Source organism: Sphaeramia orbicularis, chromosome 6, assembly GCF_902148855.1.
Source record: "Sphaeramia orbicularis chromosome 6, fSphaOr1.1, whole genome shotgun sequence".
In the NCBI taxonomy this organism is placed as follows: Eukaryota; Metazoa; Chordata; class Actinopteri; order Kurtiformes; family Apogonidae; genus Sphaeramia; species Sphaeramia orbicularis.
This window is the reverse complement of record NC_043962.1, coordinates 18,780,327-18,796,592: the sequence shown is the minus strand read 5'-3', so window position 1 is coordinate 18,796,592 and position 16,266 is coordinate 18,780,327. Positions and strand designations below refer to the sequence as shown.

Sequence of the window (16,266 nt, the reverse complement as noted above, 5' to 3'; positions counted from 1 at the left end):
TTAGTGTAAGCCCATATAATTAATACACAATTAATATGGCTTAGTAGGAAACAACAATATTGTTTTGAAGTAAGCACTATCATAGACTCTGATTTTGTTATGTAAGTAATTAGAAACAAATATCTTATTTGTTTCTAATTACTTTCTGCAATAAAAAAATGTCGCTCACTCATCATTTTTAAATATGAAACTGAATGCTGGAAGTCATTAATATTTTCACTGTGTGGTAGTTTTCCTACAGCCTCCAGATCTTTAATTCCTCCTGCTCTGAAACTATGAACGACAGACAAGATGATGCTCTGACCATTTATGATCAAATTTAATAACAGACTCAGAGTGAAACAATCAGCTGGCTACCATTTACTTCCACATTTGTGCACAGTTTGTGCTCCAGACAGATACTGGTACTTAACAAGCACAAGGCGGATAGATGAACTATGAGCTAATCTTAAATTGTGTGTTTTTTCTCCAGTACTTGCCAGGATTTTGCTACGTGTTGTGACAAGTGTTGTGCTTGTGTTTCCACCTGAATGTGCAAAACACTTGTACTTGTGTCAAAGTGAAATTACCACTTTACAGTTTAATTCTCTGGCAAACACTGGCCACTGTCATTAAAAGGTTTCTGTGTGTTTTGCGTGGTTTTGTGTGACAGAGAGCTGCTCCTAGACCCCAATCCCTCAGAGACCCTAGTTGAGATCTCTCATCTGGATTGAAATTCCAAAAATATGTCACAGATGAATGCCTTAGTCAGAAACGGAGTTGATAAAAAAAAAAAAAAAATGCAAGATGGCTTTTATATTTCAGTAACCTAATGCAGCAGAAAACTATTTTTCTATTTTTGTTTCCCTGGTACCAACCAGTAATGTCGAAACTTATCAATACTCTGGCCTTTACCTATTTAGCCCTAGAGCCAGTTTAATACTATTTGTCAGTGCCCCTCCCTTGGCAACAGTAACACACACAACCACTGGCTACAACCATGGTATGCGGAGGAGCATCTCTGAGCACTCAACACATCAAACCCCCAGACCATACGAGGTACTACTCCTGTCACCTTGCAACAAGAACCTGAGGATACAATTTGCACAAGCTCACTAAAATTGGCCAATATAGAAGACTGGAAAAAAGGTTGCCTGGTCTGATGACTCTCAATTTGTACTGTGACATTAGGACAGTAGGATCAGAATTTAGTGTAAACAACATGAGTGCATGGATCTGTCCTCCCTTGTATAAAATGTTTCGGCTGGTGGTATAATAGTGTGGGGGATATTTTTGTGCCACACTTTGGGTCCCTTTGTACCAACTGAGCATCATTTAAATGGCACAGCCTACCTGAGTGTTATTGCTGATCGTGCCCGTCCCTTTATGAAGTGTACCCATCCTCTGATGGCTACTTCAAGCGGGATAACACACCATGTCACAGAGCTCACATTATTTCTAACTGGTTTCTTGAAAAGGACAGTGAGTTGAGTGTCCTCAAACGGCCTCCACAGTCACCACATCTCAATCTAATGGAGCATATTTAAGATGTTGTGGAACAGGAGATTCACATCAGGGAAGTGTAGTTGGAAAATTTGAAACAAGTGTGTGATGCTATCATGTCATATGAACCAAAACCTCTGAACAATGTTTACAGCACCTTCTGCCACAAATAATTAATGAAGGTATGAAGGTGAAAGGGTGAACAACAGGATGCAGTAGTAAAGTTAGCCTAATAAAAGTGGCTTATAAGTAGAGCCCAACCGATATGGGATTTTTGGGGCCGATGCCAATACCAATATTGGGGACTAAAGAAAGCCGATATCCAATATATTGGCCGATATCCGATATTGGCCGATAACAGATATTTTGGCCGATATATGAAATAAGAACACTGATCTACACAGGATATAATAATCTTTTATTAGATAATTGTGGACAGGTGGATAAACAGTTGCTTAAATCTTTGTTTATCTCAAATATAATTTACGCAACTTTCAAATGCAAACTATGCAATCACAAAAATAATAATTAAAGCTGCAAGCAGCATTGGGCGGGACCTCGCACCGGGCGTTCCGCCTCCCGCGATCCGCCTCCCCCGCGATCCGCCTCCCGTGACCGTCGACACCTGAGCTCCACTCACACCTCTCCGTCCCGATACCAGTTCCCACCCTTTAGTGTCTGTCCTCCTTACATCTGTACAGAACACCAGCGACCCTCTGCTGAAACCACCATCACCTTTAAATGAGACTTTTATTTTGGAAACCCTACTGTGTGTATGTGCATTTGTTTTGTATGTGAGAGAGAGAATCAGTTTGAAAAATGAATTGAAACTGTATGAATAATTGAGCCTAAAAGTGATGATTTATCACATTTAAGGCTATTATTTTTGGAAAAACCCTATTGTGTGAGCATGTGTGTCTGTGAGAAAGAGTACTTTTGAATGAAGAAGCATTGTACAAACAGTTGAGCGTTTGGTCATAAAAATGAAAAGAAGTTATGTAATAGACATTATGTATTATTTGTAATAGGGTTTTTTTTTTTTTAAATGTATTCCGTGTACTTTGTAATGTGTGCAAAATGTCCAATATCCACAATATAATGCAGCAAAACCTGTTTTAAAATGTGAGGGGGGAGAAAAAAAGGAAAAAAAAAAAAAAAGTCAGTGTCCCGCATGGGGCTTGAACCCAGGACGATACCCAGTACAACAGACCACTGCTCTATCCACTGGTCTATTACCAGATATCCACTGAAGTGCACTAGTAAGCCTTATATAGGGATTTTGTCATTGTGAAAATGAAACTAAACATACTCTTCAAAAAATCGCCATTATTCCACAACCGTAGGTTGTATCTGAAAAATTCTTTCACTTTTGGATTCTGCAGACTTGTGGGAATTTAATGAGGTATAACTTTTGTGTCAAAAGTCTGAAATGAATAAGCAGTAATTGCAGAAACGTAGAGTAACTTTCAAAGGCAGATTGCCAACTTCCTGTTGGAGTTAGCTCATGAGTGTCAGTGTATGATTTGTCGGGCTCAATCAGACCAACATTTTGGCATTTGTTTCATGTTTCTGTGACATTCCTACTGGCCGCTAGGGCAGATTTTGTGTGTTTTTTAGTACATAGGTGGCGCTACAGAGTCCATTTTGGCACCCAAGGGGTTAATTTTGATATTGGATGAAAGTGCTCACCAGCCATGACATACATGGCATGGTTTTGGAGCATGTTAAGGGGGTCAAATGGCAGTCTAAAGTGGACAAAGTATGAAAATAAACAAATTGTTATAAATCAATAACCGTACATGCTATCTGAAAATTTTTTGCATGTGAGCATTGTGCTGAGTCCCGTGAACGCGTAGATATGTTACATGGGGGGAAAAACTCCAAAGTGAAAAATGAGTTCCAAACATCGCAAATTTGCGGGCTTCTAAAAAAAAAAACTAAGACAGTTATGGAAAAAGTGCGAAGTAACTTTTTTGAGGAGGGTTCACTCTATCTTTTGGTGCTATTTAGAAGTCAATACGACAAACGGTGTAATTGGAGTTTTAAAAATTTTATTTTGAAAGGCAAATTGCGAACGTCCTGTTGGAGATAGCTCATAGGTGTCAGCGCATGATTTGTTGGGCTCGATTAAACGAAGGTTTTGGCGTTGGTTTTGTGTGTCTACGACATTCCTACTGGAAGTTTCCAATTTGAGCATTTTATTTTGAAAGGCAAATTCTGAACTTTCTGTTGGAGTTAGGTCATGAGTGTCAGCGCGTGAATTGTCGGGCTCGATGAGACGAAAATTTTGGCATTTGTTTCATGTTTCTACAACATTCCTACTGGCTGCTAGGGCCATTTTTGTATATCTAGGGGGCGCTAGAGAGCTAATTTTGGCACCTATGGGATTAATTTTTACATTTTATCAAATTTTTCACCAGGCCTGACATGTGTGCCAAATTTGGTGAGTTTTCGAGCATGTTTAGGGGGTCAAAATCCAAGTCAAAGTGGTGTGTGAATAATAATATCATGACGAACGAATAACAATAGGGCCTTGCTTGCAGGCAAGGCCTCTCACTGTGTGAGAGGGCCTTACCTTTCGGCTCGGTCCCTAATTAGAGCAAAAAATATTACAGACCACAAAATTATGTTTTCCCTCACAAATTTTGATGTGTCTGCCTCACGGCACTACAACTTCTTATGTGGAGTAAGGACTACACTGAGCATGTGCAGAGTGAATTAGGTGAGTCCTATGTTGTTCCTGATTGGAGCAATTGCAAGAGTTACAACTGACCTGTGTTACAACTGTCCCCAGTCTCCCCTACACTATTAACACCCAGGCCTGCTGGCAGAATGAAACTGTGAGGTAGACAGGAAGTGCACAGACATGGGTGTGTGTGGGGGGGTGAATACTTCATAAGACGGGGGGGGGGGGGGTGTTTGCGGTCCATCCTTGTCAGAGCACGCAGTAGCGGTCTGTGATTTTCGCCGGGATGGGGGGTCGGGGGGAATAAGCTGTGCAATCCTTGTCATAGCGCGTGGGGGAGTAGCGCCGTGATTGTGTGTGGGGGGGTGATAGCGTCATTGTCCAAGCAGGAGTGAAAGTGAAACTAACTCACTTTAAAGTTCCTCTTATTCTCCGGTCAGCACACACACACACACACACAGACACACAGGAGCAGCAAGCGACAGAATCTCCGCGCAGCAAAAAAAGTTAATATATCGGCTACATATTGGCCGATGTTGATTAATTGGCGATACACTATAATCCCGACCGATTAATCGGCCGGCCTCTACTTATAAGTGTACATTAAAATATGTGAATAAAGAGAGAGCTCCACATGAATGTTTGTCTTTCACATAAATTTGAGGTTTCCTTTGGTTTGGATGTTACACATTTAACTTTAAATGTGTCGTGGTATGTGGGTCCTGTTCTTGTCTGGTTCTGGTCTCGTGGTCTTAATTTAGGTAGTCTTTGCTTCAACATTAATTTATCGAAAGCCAATCTGGAATCTTTTTTCATCACACATGATCTTTATCAACAGATGCACAGTATGTATGTATGTACTATACACTGCTGCGTAAATATTGGGTTTTACAAGTGCTTCTGTCATTTTTCTACCTAAAAATCTCTTATGTATGAATGCCCAAAAATGCTATACCATGGACTTTAGTGATAGATGTTAGTGAGTGATATATATCTAAGCAGAATTTATACACATACATGAAAAAATGAAGGATGTCAAATTGGAAAATTCATAATTTGTGAAATAACTAGTACAACAAAATTGTTAAATAAAAGCATTACCGAGAAAAGTTTGATAATTTCCTCACAAACTGTAAGGGAATGTATAGTTTAAATAGGAATACCTGAGGCTGGAGGAGCAGAAATCAAGGGAGAAAAAAACATATAATTACAGACATTTGGACCCTGATTTATGCTGCTGTGCTAAAATGAAGCCACTTTTCCAAGCGTCTGTATAGAGGTAGAACAATAGAGTCACATCTGTCTGAACCTTAACAGTCATCGGTAATTATAGCTGTCAATCACATATTTTACCCCACAACCTGTCTGAAAACACCTGGGTTTGGACAAATCTGTCTTGTCACTCATTAGATTTTCTATAGTCTAAAAATAGAGTCTAGAGAAAGGGATACAGTTCTTGTTTACTGTCAGATCTTTTGAATTACAGTATGCTGAAGGCCATTAAGGAATTTTGTTCAATGAATCCAAATACTATCAAGCACTGCATCTTTAATGAACCAGTACATGAAAACCATTGTAATCCTATGTGGTCCGCTGCACGACATACATTTTTGATCATGATCGCATGATTTAAGTGTTGCAAATGGGCAAAAAAACTCAAGAAAAAGGGGCCAGTTAGCTAGAAAACATGTAAACAACGATGGTGCAAAATCTAAAGAAAGAAGCAGGCTGGTTCTTTTCTCAAAGAAGAAAACATATGAATATCACTGTTACCATTCAAGGACAAATATAATGAATTAAGTTGAAGTAAACTGACTGTTAATGTAGTTGGACATGCTGGTCTGTCTTTACAGAATACCTTTAATTAAAGTAGATGAATGGTTAGTAGCATTCTTCACATTTTTACATATATAGCATATGTGTACATTTGATCTTGAATTTTAATCACCACTTCTGCTGGAATTAAACGTAAAATAACCTGCAACTGATGCCTACTTTTCATGCATATTTTTGTTTGGTAGATGTTGGCAGAGTGGTTTGCTGTAAATAAGTCAGCCATGATTCCAGCAGATGCAAACAATGACAGCGACAGCTGTTGTCTACTTCATAACTAAGGCTGGAGAGTAGTAGGAAGGACCAGTGTACAGTATTTATTTTGAACAGATTTTTACTTGTGGGAAATACAAAAGAGGAATTATACCAAAGGGCCTCTGTTGAAACACTCTACCTTTGTAAAATTGTACAGTACAAATCTTTTTTTTTTTTTCAATATTCATTCTTAAAGTTCTTAAAGATGTTCAACAAATAAAATGCTTATCCACAAAAAAACCCTCGATGTGTACTGTTAAGAACAGATTCTGATGAGAGACTTTCACTTTGAGAAGAAAAAATTTTGCTAAATTATTTTGAGTGTTTTTGCTGCAGTAGTTCACCTACCCTGGGAAGCAGCTCTCCATGGGTTGACTAATTATCCCCTGTTTTCCTTTGGCACTAGTAAGCTGGTGATGAATACTGCATACTGCATCAACTTTATGTTAAACATATTGTTTGCATACTGTTTGCATACAAAATAGCATTTAAAAGGTAATTTTATAAAAGCTGCTTTGTGCTTTTATCCCAGCAGGTGTTATGCAGTTGTTTTTGAGTTCAACCATTCATTGTCCATGCTCTCATTTCATCATATTTCATGGTATTTTTTTAATGTGACTCATAAAATAAATCTGTCTGTCTTAAAAATCCATCCATACAATAGCCACCCACAGCATTTCCATTTTGCAGTAGTATGGAGTTAGTATTCACCACAGCAGTATTGGATTAGTCTGGATCCAGCACTAGAAAATAATGTCATTGTATTTTCCTGTAGGCGGTGATGGCTGCTTTGTAGTAGACAAGAAGACAGGCCAGGTGGTGACCACGGGGCTGGTGCTTCAGCAGGACAGAGAGTACTTGTTAAGCGTGGTGGCTCTTGACGGTCTGGGCAGTCGCAGTGCCCCCGCTATGCTCTCTGTGGTGGCAGGAGCCCGAGCACCACAGTTCACCAACACAAGCTATGTCATCTCCATACCAGAAAACACACCTGAAGGACAACCGTGAGTACCAGATATGTACTCGGAGCACCCACTTCATCATGCACATACACAGGGATGAGGGCAGAACATCATGGTATAGCATGTAAAACATTTTTGATTTATAGATTTTATCTTTTATAGCGACCGAACTGCAGGAAACGAAAAATTGTAATGAAACCATATGCAGTGTGTTGTCATGTGATTGCACTAAACAGTCAGATTATGTATTATTAACTCAATAGGTATAACCATCTGCCTGCTTAACAAAAATGCAATACAATGAAAGACAGGTAAAAGTAGTACCTAGAGTGCACATACGTTTGAAAGCGCACTGTAGTTTACTCAATATTTACACGGTTGTACATACAAGCAACAGAGTTTGTCAGAGTTAACACTAAAATGTATTTTTATCTGTGAAGTGAAACAGTTATTGTGGGCACGGACAAAGGCCCTTGTTTTATTTTGTGACTGTCAACACTATACCTGTTAAGACTTGAGATGAATATTCATGTGGACACACCAGCACTCTGAAGCATAAATTGACATATCATTACCACTCTGTTAGGAAACGGAGACTCTCTTAAGCGTGAAAACAAACATTGATATCTGCATAATAGTATTACATTATTACACAGCAGTGACAAGTACTGATTGACTGTGTTTATAGCATGCACCCAATGGGCCATGCAGCAATTGATTTCATTACAGTGCACTGCTGGTGTGAGAAAAGAGGATTTCGATTTTAAATAAACATGTTTGCGACTATATGTTTGCAAAAGAGGATTTATTTTGTTTTATTCTAATGACTTTCTTTTTGTTCTGCAGCTTCCTGGTGGTGTCTGCCATTTCCTTCCAGAAGCAGCCAGTCAGCTACAGCCTCCTGATCAATCCCAGCAGCCTTTTCAGCATCAGAACGGCGACAGGGGAGATCAGTCTAACCCGGACACTAGATTATGAGAGTGACCAGAGACGTTACCTGCTGATGGTGCGAGCCAGCGAGGATCCTGGAGGCCTAAGCACTGCCACGGAGGTAGTTTATCTAAAGCAGTGGTTCCCAACCTTTTTTGGCTCATGACCCCATTTTAACATCACAAATTTGTGGGGACCCCAGACATTCAAAACGGAGACTTTTTTTTTTTTTTTGCTTAAATGTATTTGTTTTTGATCATGTAATAGTTTGTTATACTATATTGCAAAAAACGTTAATTTTAGACGACATTTAATCTATATAATGTATATTATTATGGATGGAGGCAGAAAAGCCAGGTTGAGATTACTGCACAAAGTGAGAATTTTTATTTTCCTTGGTCAGTCCAGCTTATATTTACAAGGCTGCAAATTAATACTGAACAAACAATAACTCAGACTATGAATTATGAAAGAGCTGCAGCATCTTAAACTGACCACAATGAACATTTGAAAGATAAATAGTACCACAGTGCTTCAGTTTCAGCTTCAGTTTGTCATGTCTTTTATGGATTGTGATTGTCTCTGTCAACTCACCATATATTTTTTATTAGTAAGTTTTTATTTTTATCAATTACTAGAAATTTTAGGCGACCCCATTTGAATTCCAGGTGACCCCACGTGGGGTTCTGACCCCAAGGTTGAAAAGCACTAATCTAGAGACTGACAGAGATAGCAAATATGAGTCCATAAAGTTCACACACTGAGGTTAGCCAGGCTTGAAGCAGTAGTTTTCTGTGCTGTTTTTTACCTCTGCCAAGGAGGTTATGTTTTTGCTGGCGTTGGTTTGTCTGTCTGTCCATGTGCAAGATAACTCAAAAAGTGATGGACGGATTTGGATGAAAATTTCAGGAAATGTTGATACTGGCACAAGGAACAAATGTTTAAATTTTGGTGGTGATTGGGGGGGCACTGATCTGCCTTGGCAGAGGTCTGCGCTCTCCAAGTGCTTTTCTAGTTATTATTGCATTTGTCATCCAACCATTTACTTAGACCGCTGAATTAAGTCAGCTAAAGCAATCCCTCTGGACCAGTTTTCAGCTGAATCTTATATTATGTGGCTAGTAGCAGCTAAAAAGTCTGCATTAACAGCAATGATCTGATCTCAGTGTCGACCTGTTGACACTGCAGTTCTGGGTGATAACCACAAAAGTGAAGCAGCAGAGTTTGTGACTGTCTACAGGAATGGCGCGGCCGAATAAACTCGAAACGCTAACAAGCAGGTCAGATGTGCCTTTTTTGTGGTTTGTTTTACCCTTTTGTTTCTGTCTCACTGTAAATCTTTTTTCTCCAGAGTGTGATTTCGAGATAAAGCATGTAAAATATAGAACACACTCCCAAATCCTTAAGCTTGATTTGCAAAAAGCATATTTCTCAATAAACTATTCATGCATTCAGCTGGACTTAAATTATTGATTCAAAGATTTTGTTACCCAATTATCATGTCAGGCACTTACTTCATATCACAGATTTAGAAGGCAAATTCTCTCTCTGCTTAACTGCATGTTGTGGACTAGGGGATAGAGACTGGGAAAACCTATCCCAGTTATTTCAGGACTATTACTCAGCTGTCACTTCACACTTTACACACAGTGGTGACAGGGAGCTTGTAGGGCGCAGGGCGGCTAAGGGCCTTTGTCGAAAACACACACAGTGAGGCACACACATGCTCAGAACATTTCTATTTTTGACTCAGGGAAATCATGAAGTGGAAGATAAAGGATGTGTTGAACTGGCAACTTGAGAAACTATAAAATGCAATTTAGATTAAGTTTTGGGGTCAGCTTCCTGTACAGAGAATTTCATATGGTTGTCTCCTGGATTTGAGGGTTATTAAAGAAATGCTAATTTTGTATTTTTCTAATACTGCTCCTCTCCTCTCCTCTCCTCTCCTCTCCTCTCCTCTCCTCTCCTCTCCTCTCCTCTCCTCTCCTCTCCTCTCCTCTCCTCTCCTCTCCTCTCCTCTCCTCTCCTCTCCTCTCCTCTCCTCTCCTCTCCTCTCCTCTCCTCTCCTCTCCTCTCCTCTCCCATCACTTTGGCACTAATCAGGTTCAGGTGTTGATAACAGATGAGAATGACTGCGTCCCAGAGTTCCTCCAGTCCATCTACAGTGTGGATGGAGTCCCTGAAACTGTAACCACGGCAACATCCCTACTACAGGGTAAGACCGCTCTGACCCTGTATTTCTTGTCCATCTGTTTCATTCTAAAGAGAAACTTGCGAAAAGCCACTTTTCCTGCAGGAAAACAACAGATGTGTTCCTTTTCCTTTTCCCCTTTTTTTTTCAGGGAGCTAAATCGTTAATTCAGGCCTGAAGTCATTGTTACAGCTTATAAACTCAAAATTCTTCAGCTTTTGCAAAAGCTAATAGATCTGTAATCAAAATCTCCATTACAATGTTCTGACTTTGCTGCTAGAAAGATGCCACGCATTTGTTTTGATTTGTAGTGTGCTGTATGAATAATGGCATGTCAGTTTATATATTAATGCATGAGGCTACTTGATAATGGCCAATTTTGAAACTAAAGGTGTGTGTATTACCATCATCACAAACCTAAGTAGACATGTTTGTCAAAATCTGCAGCCATGAGAAAAATGCAATGCCTTCAGAAATGTAAAGTTTGTTTAAATGGCTAATCAAATGCTGTTAATTGTTATACAATGGTGGGGTGTCTAATCGGGAGATTCGGGAGGATTCCCGTTGGGCCAGCTCATGTCAATTTGGAGTTTGGGCTGGTTGGATGGGAATAATAATTTTGACACTTATCTGTCACTTCTCTAATCTTCTTCTTGCATTCACTCTCCATTCATGGGACAGGGCAGCCCCTACATTGCAGTAGATTCAATGGGTTCTACCATCTGAGGGAATTCTTCCCTCCCAAATGTTTCAGTTGGTTTGGCCCATGAGTCTTCTTTTCTGGAGCAGTAGTGTGAGTCATTGGTAGTGATGGAGGGCAGGAAGAGGCCAGGTGGAGCTGAAAAGGCCAGGTTTAAGAAAATGAAGTTTAGTGTAAATCTGGCGGATTTACCTTCTGGTGCCCTCAGTGCCCCCCCATCTTCGTTATTACAGGCTGAACCTGTTACCTGTTGAGCAAAATCTCTGTCAGACAAAGGTTGACTTATCTGATTGTCTTGGTACTTTTCGGGCTCTGACGTTTATATTTAAGCTTCCGGGTTAATTAAGATTAGAGTGTATATTGTGCTGTGAAATATGACTGTAGTGTACAGTATGTTCTGTAAACAAAGCAAGCAGTCCTGCTGAGCAGGAATAGGACAATTCAGAGAAGGACATTATATATGTAAGTATATATAGATTTTTTTCTGGATCTGCCACTACTTAACAATGGAGCACCTCTCTGTTGGGAAGAAAAATGTAATTTTAAATGATTTTAATTTCAGTTTATTGCTCCTGTACAAAGGTAAATACTTTTTCAACTTTATTATATTTTTTACCTTGTAAATCTTTATCTGATTTAAATTTGAATTAGTATTGTTCAAGTGAAGTGTTTTCTGTTAACTTATCAGCATATAACTGAACTTACAACCAATAAAAAGGCATTGGAAGAGTTAGCTGCTGTTTCATTTATTCAAATTCTTCCTCCATGGAAAAGTGGGCCGGTTTGGGCATGAAACTCCCGGGCTGAAGAAGGCGCCCACGCCGCCCCTGTTGTTATATGACGTGTAATAGCCTGTGGTCCCTCCGAAAAGGATGTTTTTTCCAATATCATTGCCTGTTTTTCTAGTTCACTGCTAGAAGAACAACATTTAGGACTACAAATGAGATTCAGGTGTTTTGAGATGCCTTATATTTAACTACAGCCTAAAAACCGATTGGAAAGTACCTTAACTAGATCAGAGAATTTTTCACAGTCTTATGTTTTTTCTCTCATATTAACATAGGCTTCAGGCAAAACCACCTTTTAAAGTTTTTAAAATGTAAATTACATACAAAACATGGCCCAAATTCCAGGTGAATTCTTGTTTAACCTTGCTCAACGTTCAGTCCTTGTCAAAATGTTTCTCTATCAGTTGGACTGCTGTCCCCTGTGTTCTACCACAGGTGATTTAGTGGAATCTCTGGCTGGGCAATTGTTTCTAGAGGATCTGGGTGAGAAAAATGGAACAAATTTAATCTGAAAACATTTTGTATACAGAGCCTGAAGCGGAAAAATTGTTGGCACTGTAGAGCAAGCAGTAGGAGAAAATGACAACTACAGTCACAAAAACAAAACAAAACACAAAAAAACACGTTCAGTATGATATAAAAAAAACCCAACTCAGCAGTAGAGGGATCAAAGGTGGAGACACAGGGAGTCCTCTGAAAGACAGGTCAATGGCAAAGTGAAATTTATACCTAAGAGTGAGTGAGAACTTTATAGTTCATTAGAATAACCCTAACATGAGCATGAAATGCCCTTCAACAGTGGAAAAAGATGTAATTTCTTAATCTGCTGGACTGCACAGCTAATTAATGACATGTCAAAGGGTTAAGGCACTAAAGGAGTAAAATTCCTATTATCCGATCACCCAGGCCATGACACTGTAAGACACAGATGGGTACTTTACAGTGAGGTTTTCTTTTCCACTGAGGTTGAGGCTAAAAATACAAGATGATATGTAATCTGTAGCAAAGCCTATAGAGCAGGAGTAACAAAAAGGTGTAAAGGAGATTTAATCCCTCTATTTTTTTGACAGTCGTTGAGTCTGTCATATTATGCACACCATAAAAAGTAAGTAAATGCCAGGCTTTGACTATATTGCAAAATATTGAATGAAGAAGAATGAAGCATTGGGATGCACAAAGTACTGCTGCTGATGCTTGACACAGAGGAAATAAACACATCAAAAGAATATGCAATATGCAAGTGTTATGAGCTAGAGGGGCTGTGCAAGAAAACTGAAATTCACCAAACGGCAAGCTACGACTGAAATTAGCTTTGCAACCAAGGGTGTTAATATTTGTAGCTGTAGTCAAAGAAGGAAAAAACCTTATTCCATATTAGAAAACAATCTATAGTTTTTCTATGTAATTACCATAGAATAAAAGGATTTCAAAACAGTCTCAGCAGGAAAACACCACTCATTCATTTCTCTGTTTCTTTTTGCTGTCTTTAAGCTCATTTTTGCAAATGATGGTAATAATTCTGGAGGGCACAGTGCAGTTTGTGTGCTAGTAATTGTAGCTGTCAGAGCATATGATCTATTACATGTTTAGCAAGGCCATAAAGAGATAATGATCCACACAGATGTCAACATATTCATCAGCTGATGCCACCTCATCAGCTCATTTTGATTAACTGTTAATTGATGATCCATGTGTGATGTCTTTCCTCCTACCAGTGCTGGCCACAGACTGTGACTCAGGGTTAAATGCTGAGCTCACCTATTACACCCTGAGTCCGGACTTCAGCATTTCACCCCACGGGACTGTTTTTCCAGCGGGCCGGCTGGACTATGAGAGGCCTAACCATCTGTATGAATTTGTGGTGATGGCGGTGGACAGCGGAGACGAGCCTCACTCCGGCACTGCCACAGTCCGTGTGAGAATGGCCAATGTCAACGATGAAGCCCCTGAATTCTCCCAGCCTGTGTGAGCAGCTTTATCACATATATTCTTTTGTTACCCTTAACACATACGAACCATTATTCTCCAGCCTTTTTACTTTGAAATTCAATTTTCCCTCTGCTTTTTACTTTATAACAAATAATCATAGTCTTGCAGTTCAGGCATAGACCAATTATCAGCTATGGCACATCATCAGATCTAATATTCAGCTTTTTATCATGGTGTTATTGGCATTTTCGGTATATTTTTAGTCTGACATCAGATGAAATAAATAAATCGAAAAAGAAACTACTTTGACTTCGATAACCTATCAACAGTGAAATATGAAAAGCACTATTATTTATTTATTACTACTCACCTTTTTCAAAATAATCTCTCCACATCAATATGAAAACTGATTATAAATAATTGAATATGATTGAACTGCATGTCTTGTTTATTGTCTTGTTTATTTAAAGACATTATAATGAAGTCTTGTTTATTTCTCTAAAACTTGCCTCAAAGATTCGTAATGTTTTTTGCAATATAGTGTATTGTGTAGTATTACAGTATAGTGGTTCCAATTAACAGTTTTCCTGGATTAGAAATTGACTGTAGTAACACTAGTGGCTCATGGTTCATATAACAATAATAAAGTGTTCAGAAAAGTGACACTTATTTTTCTTGATCATGGACAAAGATCAAAGATTGTCACCAAGTTGACAAGCGTAAATTATATGCCTACTGTTGAAAGTGGGCTGTCTGGGTTCCTCTCACTGATCACCTTTTATCAGTGTGAAGCTTTGCTCCTCGAACAGACAAGGTAGTTGCATCACAGATATGTAAGTTGTTACATCACACAGTAGACCTGCGTTTCTCCAGGCTATTCATCGCTAAAATATTTGTATGGAGTTCTGCCATGAATACCGGCCAACTTACATGAATACTGCTGTAGCAAAACCACTAAACCTCTGTCACTAAGGCAAAATTAACATGCTTTATTTGGAGTGTTAATCTTAGCCATCTGGCATCAACGCTTTATAGTGTTAAACCGCGAACACGCTCTGACAGTGTTACTTTGAGAGCGTATTCTGGAGGCTTGGTGAAAAGGTTTCCTGTTCAGTAGCGTAGCAAACATTCACGCAGCATTCCTGTGGGTTTATTTTTGGCCTTTTCCAGAGGTATGCACTAAAATGACATACGGATGCAATCCAGTGTGTCCTGGACCGCCTTTTTGGCAAAGCTGTGTGAGTGGGTGGGCAGCAACTGTCACACTGGCTCCACTGCATTTATTCCCCCAAATGAGTAAGCAGCTTGTCCTGTCAGTCATGTTTCAATGACCTTCACAGAAAACTGTTGCAGACCTCTGCTAGTCGCTCTTGTTGTGTTGTCAGGTGTCAGTCTCGGTGGGTGGCTAGACAAAGAGCCAAACAAACAGGCAGACAGAGAGGTGGAGATGTAGTCAGACAAACATAAAACCAAGAAGAAAAAAACTGAAACATGGTTGCAGGGCAAGCGAGTCAAGAATACCAAAAACATACAAGGCGAGCAGACAGGAGTCAGATATGCAGATAAACACAGGAGGCTGTCGGGAGCCAGAGAAATACTGTTTCCAAACCAGCAGACAGATAGTTAGAAATGCAGGCAGATTGCCAAGTAAGGTGTGTTCATACCGCTTCGTCATACTGTGGATTACTGAGGCGTAGATAAGTCCCGAGTGGACAAAGACAGGCATGTGAGGTAGACCGAAAAAGATTTTTATGAATTTAATCTGCGAGTGAGACTAATTGAGACATTTGCACATGTAAGGGGCTAGGCTAATGTTTTATGGCAGTCCTCTCACTTCACATTTCAACAAGTTGTAGAGAGGCTCAAAGTGATTGAAGTGAGCGACGGACAGAGAGCAGAGAGCTTACAGAAATGCAAATCACCAGACGTTCAGGCCGGGAGACAGACAGGCAAGCACGCTCAGAGTACAACTTCACAGTTCACTGAGATGTAGGGAGATGCTTCAGGAAGAAAAGCCGAAGGGAGTGTATATGTCTCATCCCACAGTGCTGCGGAGAGGTGGCCTCTGAGTCGGGTGACAGATTACAGGTCACTCATGTTGCCACGGAGACTGCCGCGACTGGCGGAGATGAATCACCCATCAGCGTTCTTCTGTAAACCATCAATCACCTCTGACTTCTCGCCACAGACACCGACACCCCTCACACCCCCTTCGCACAGACACACATACTTACACACACACATTAGGAAGATACAGCACAAAATCTCACAGGGGATGAGATCTGCTGACGAATCAGCTGAAACTCTGCGAACGCCGCCCCCTCTTATATACTGCTCCTCTCTGTCTATCAGCTTTCCTCTTTGGTCTTGCTCCTCTCTTCCTTCTATCTCCCACATATCACTTTACCTGTCATATCAGTGCCTGCCTTCTTTTTTGTCATCCACTCCTCTCTCCATCTCGCCTTTGCTCTGTTTTCCATTTCTCTTCATCTCTGCGTCCTCCAAGTCAC

At 39.9% G+C, this 16,266-nt stretch overlaps 1 protein-coding gene across 1 annotated transcript in view; it reads left to right on the top strand.

The window, feature by feature from the left end:
- LOC115421305 (neural-cadherin-like) overlaps window positions 1-16,266 on the top strand; it is a 94,121-nt gene that overhangs the window by 26,464 nt on the left and 51,391 nt on the right. Inside the window, exons 3-6 of the mRNA XM_030137120.1 lie at window positions 7,032-7,257; window positions 8,062-8,266; window positions 10,252-10,363; window positions 13,543-13,792. Coding sequence (XP_029992980.1) covers window positions 7,032-7,257; window positions 8,062-8,266; window positions 10,252-10,363; window positions 13,543-13,792 — 793 coding nt within the window. The remainder of the gene's footprint in view (window positions 1-7,031; window positions 7,258-8,061; window positions 8,267-10,251; window positions 10,364-13,542; window positions 13,793-16,266) is intronic.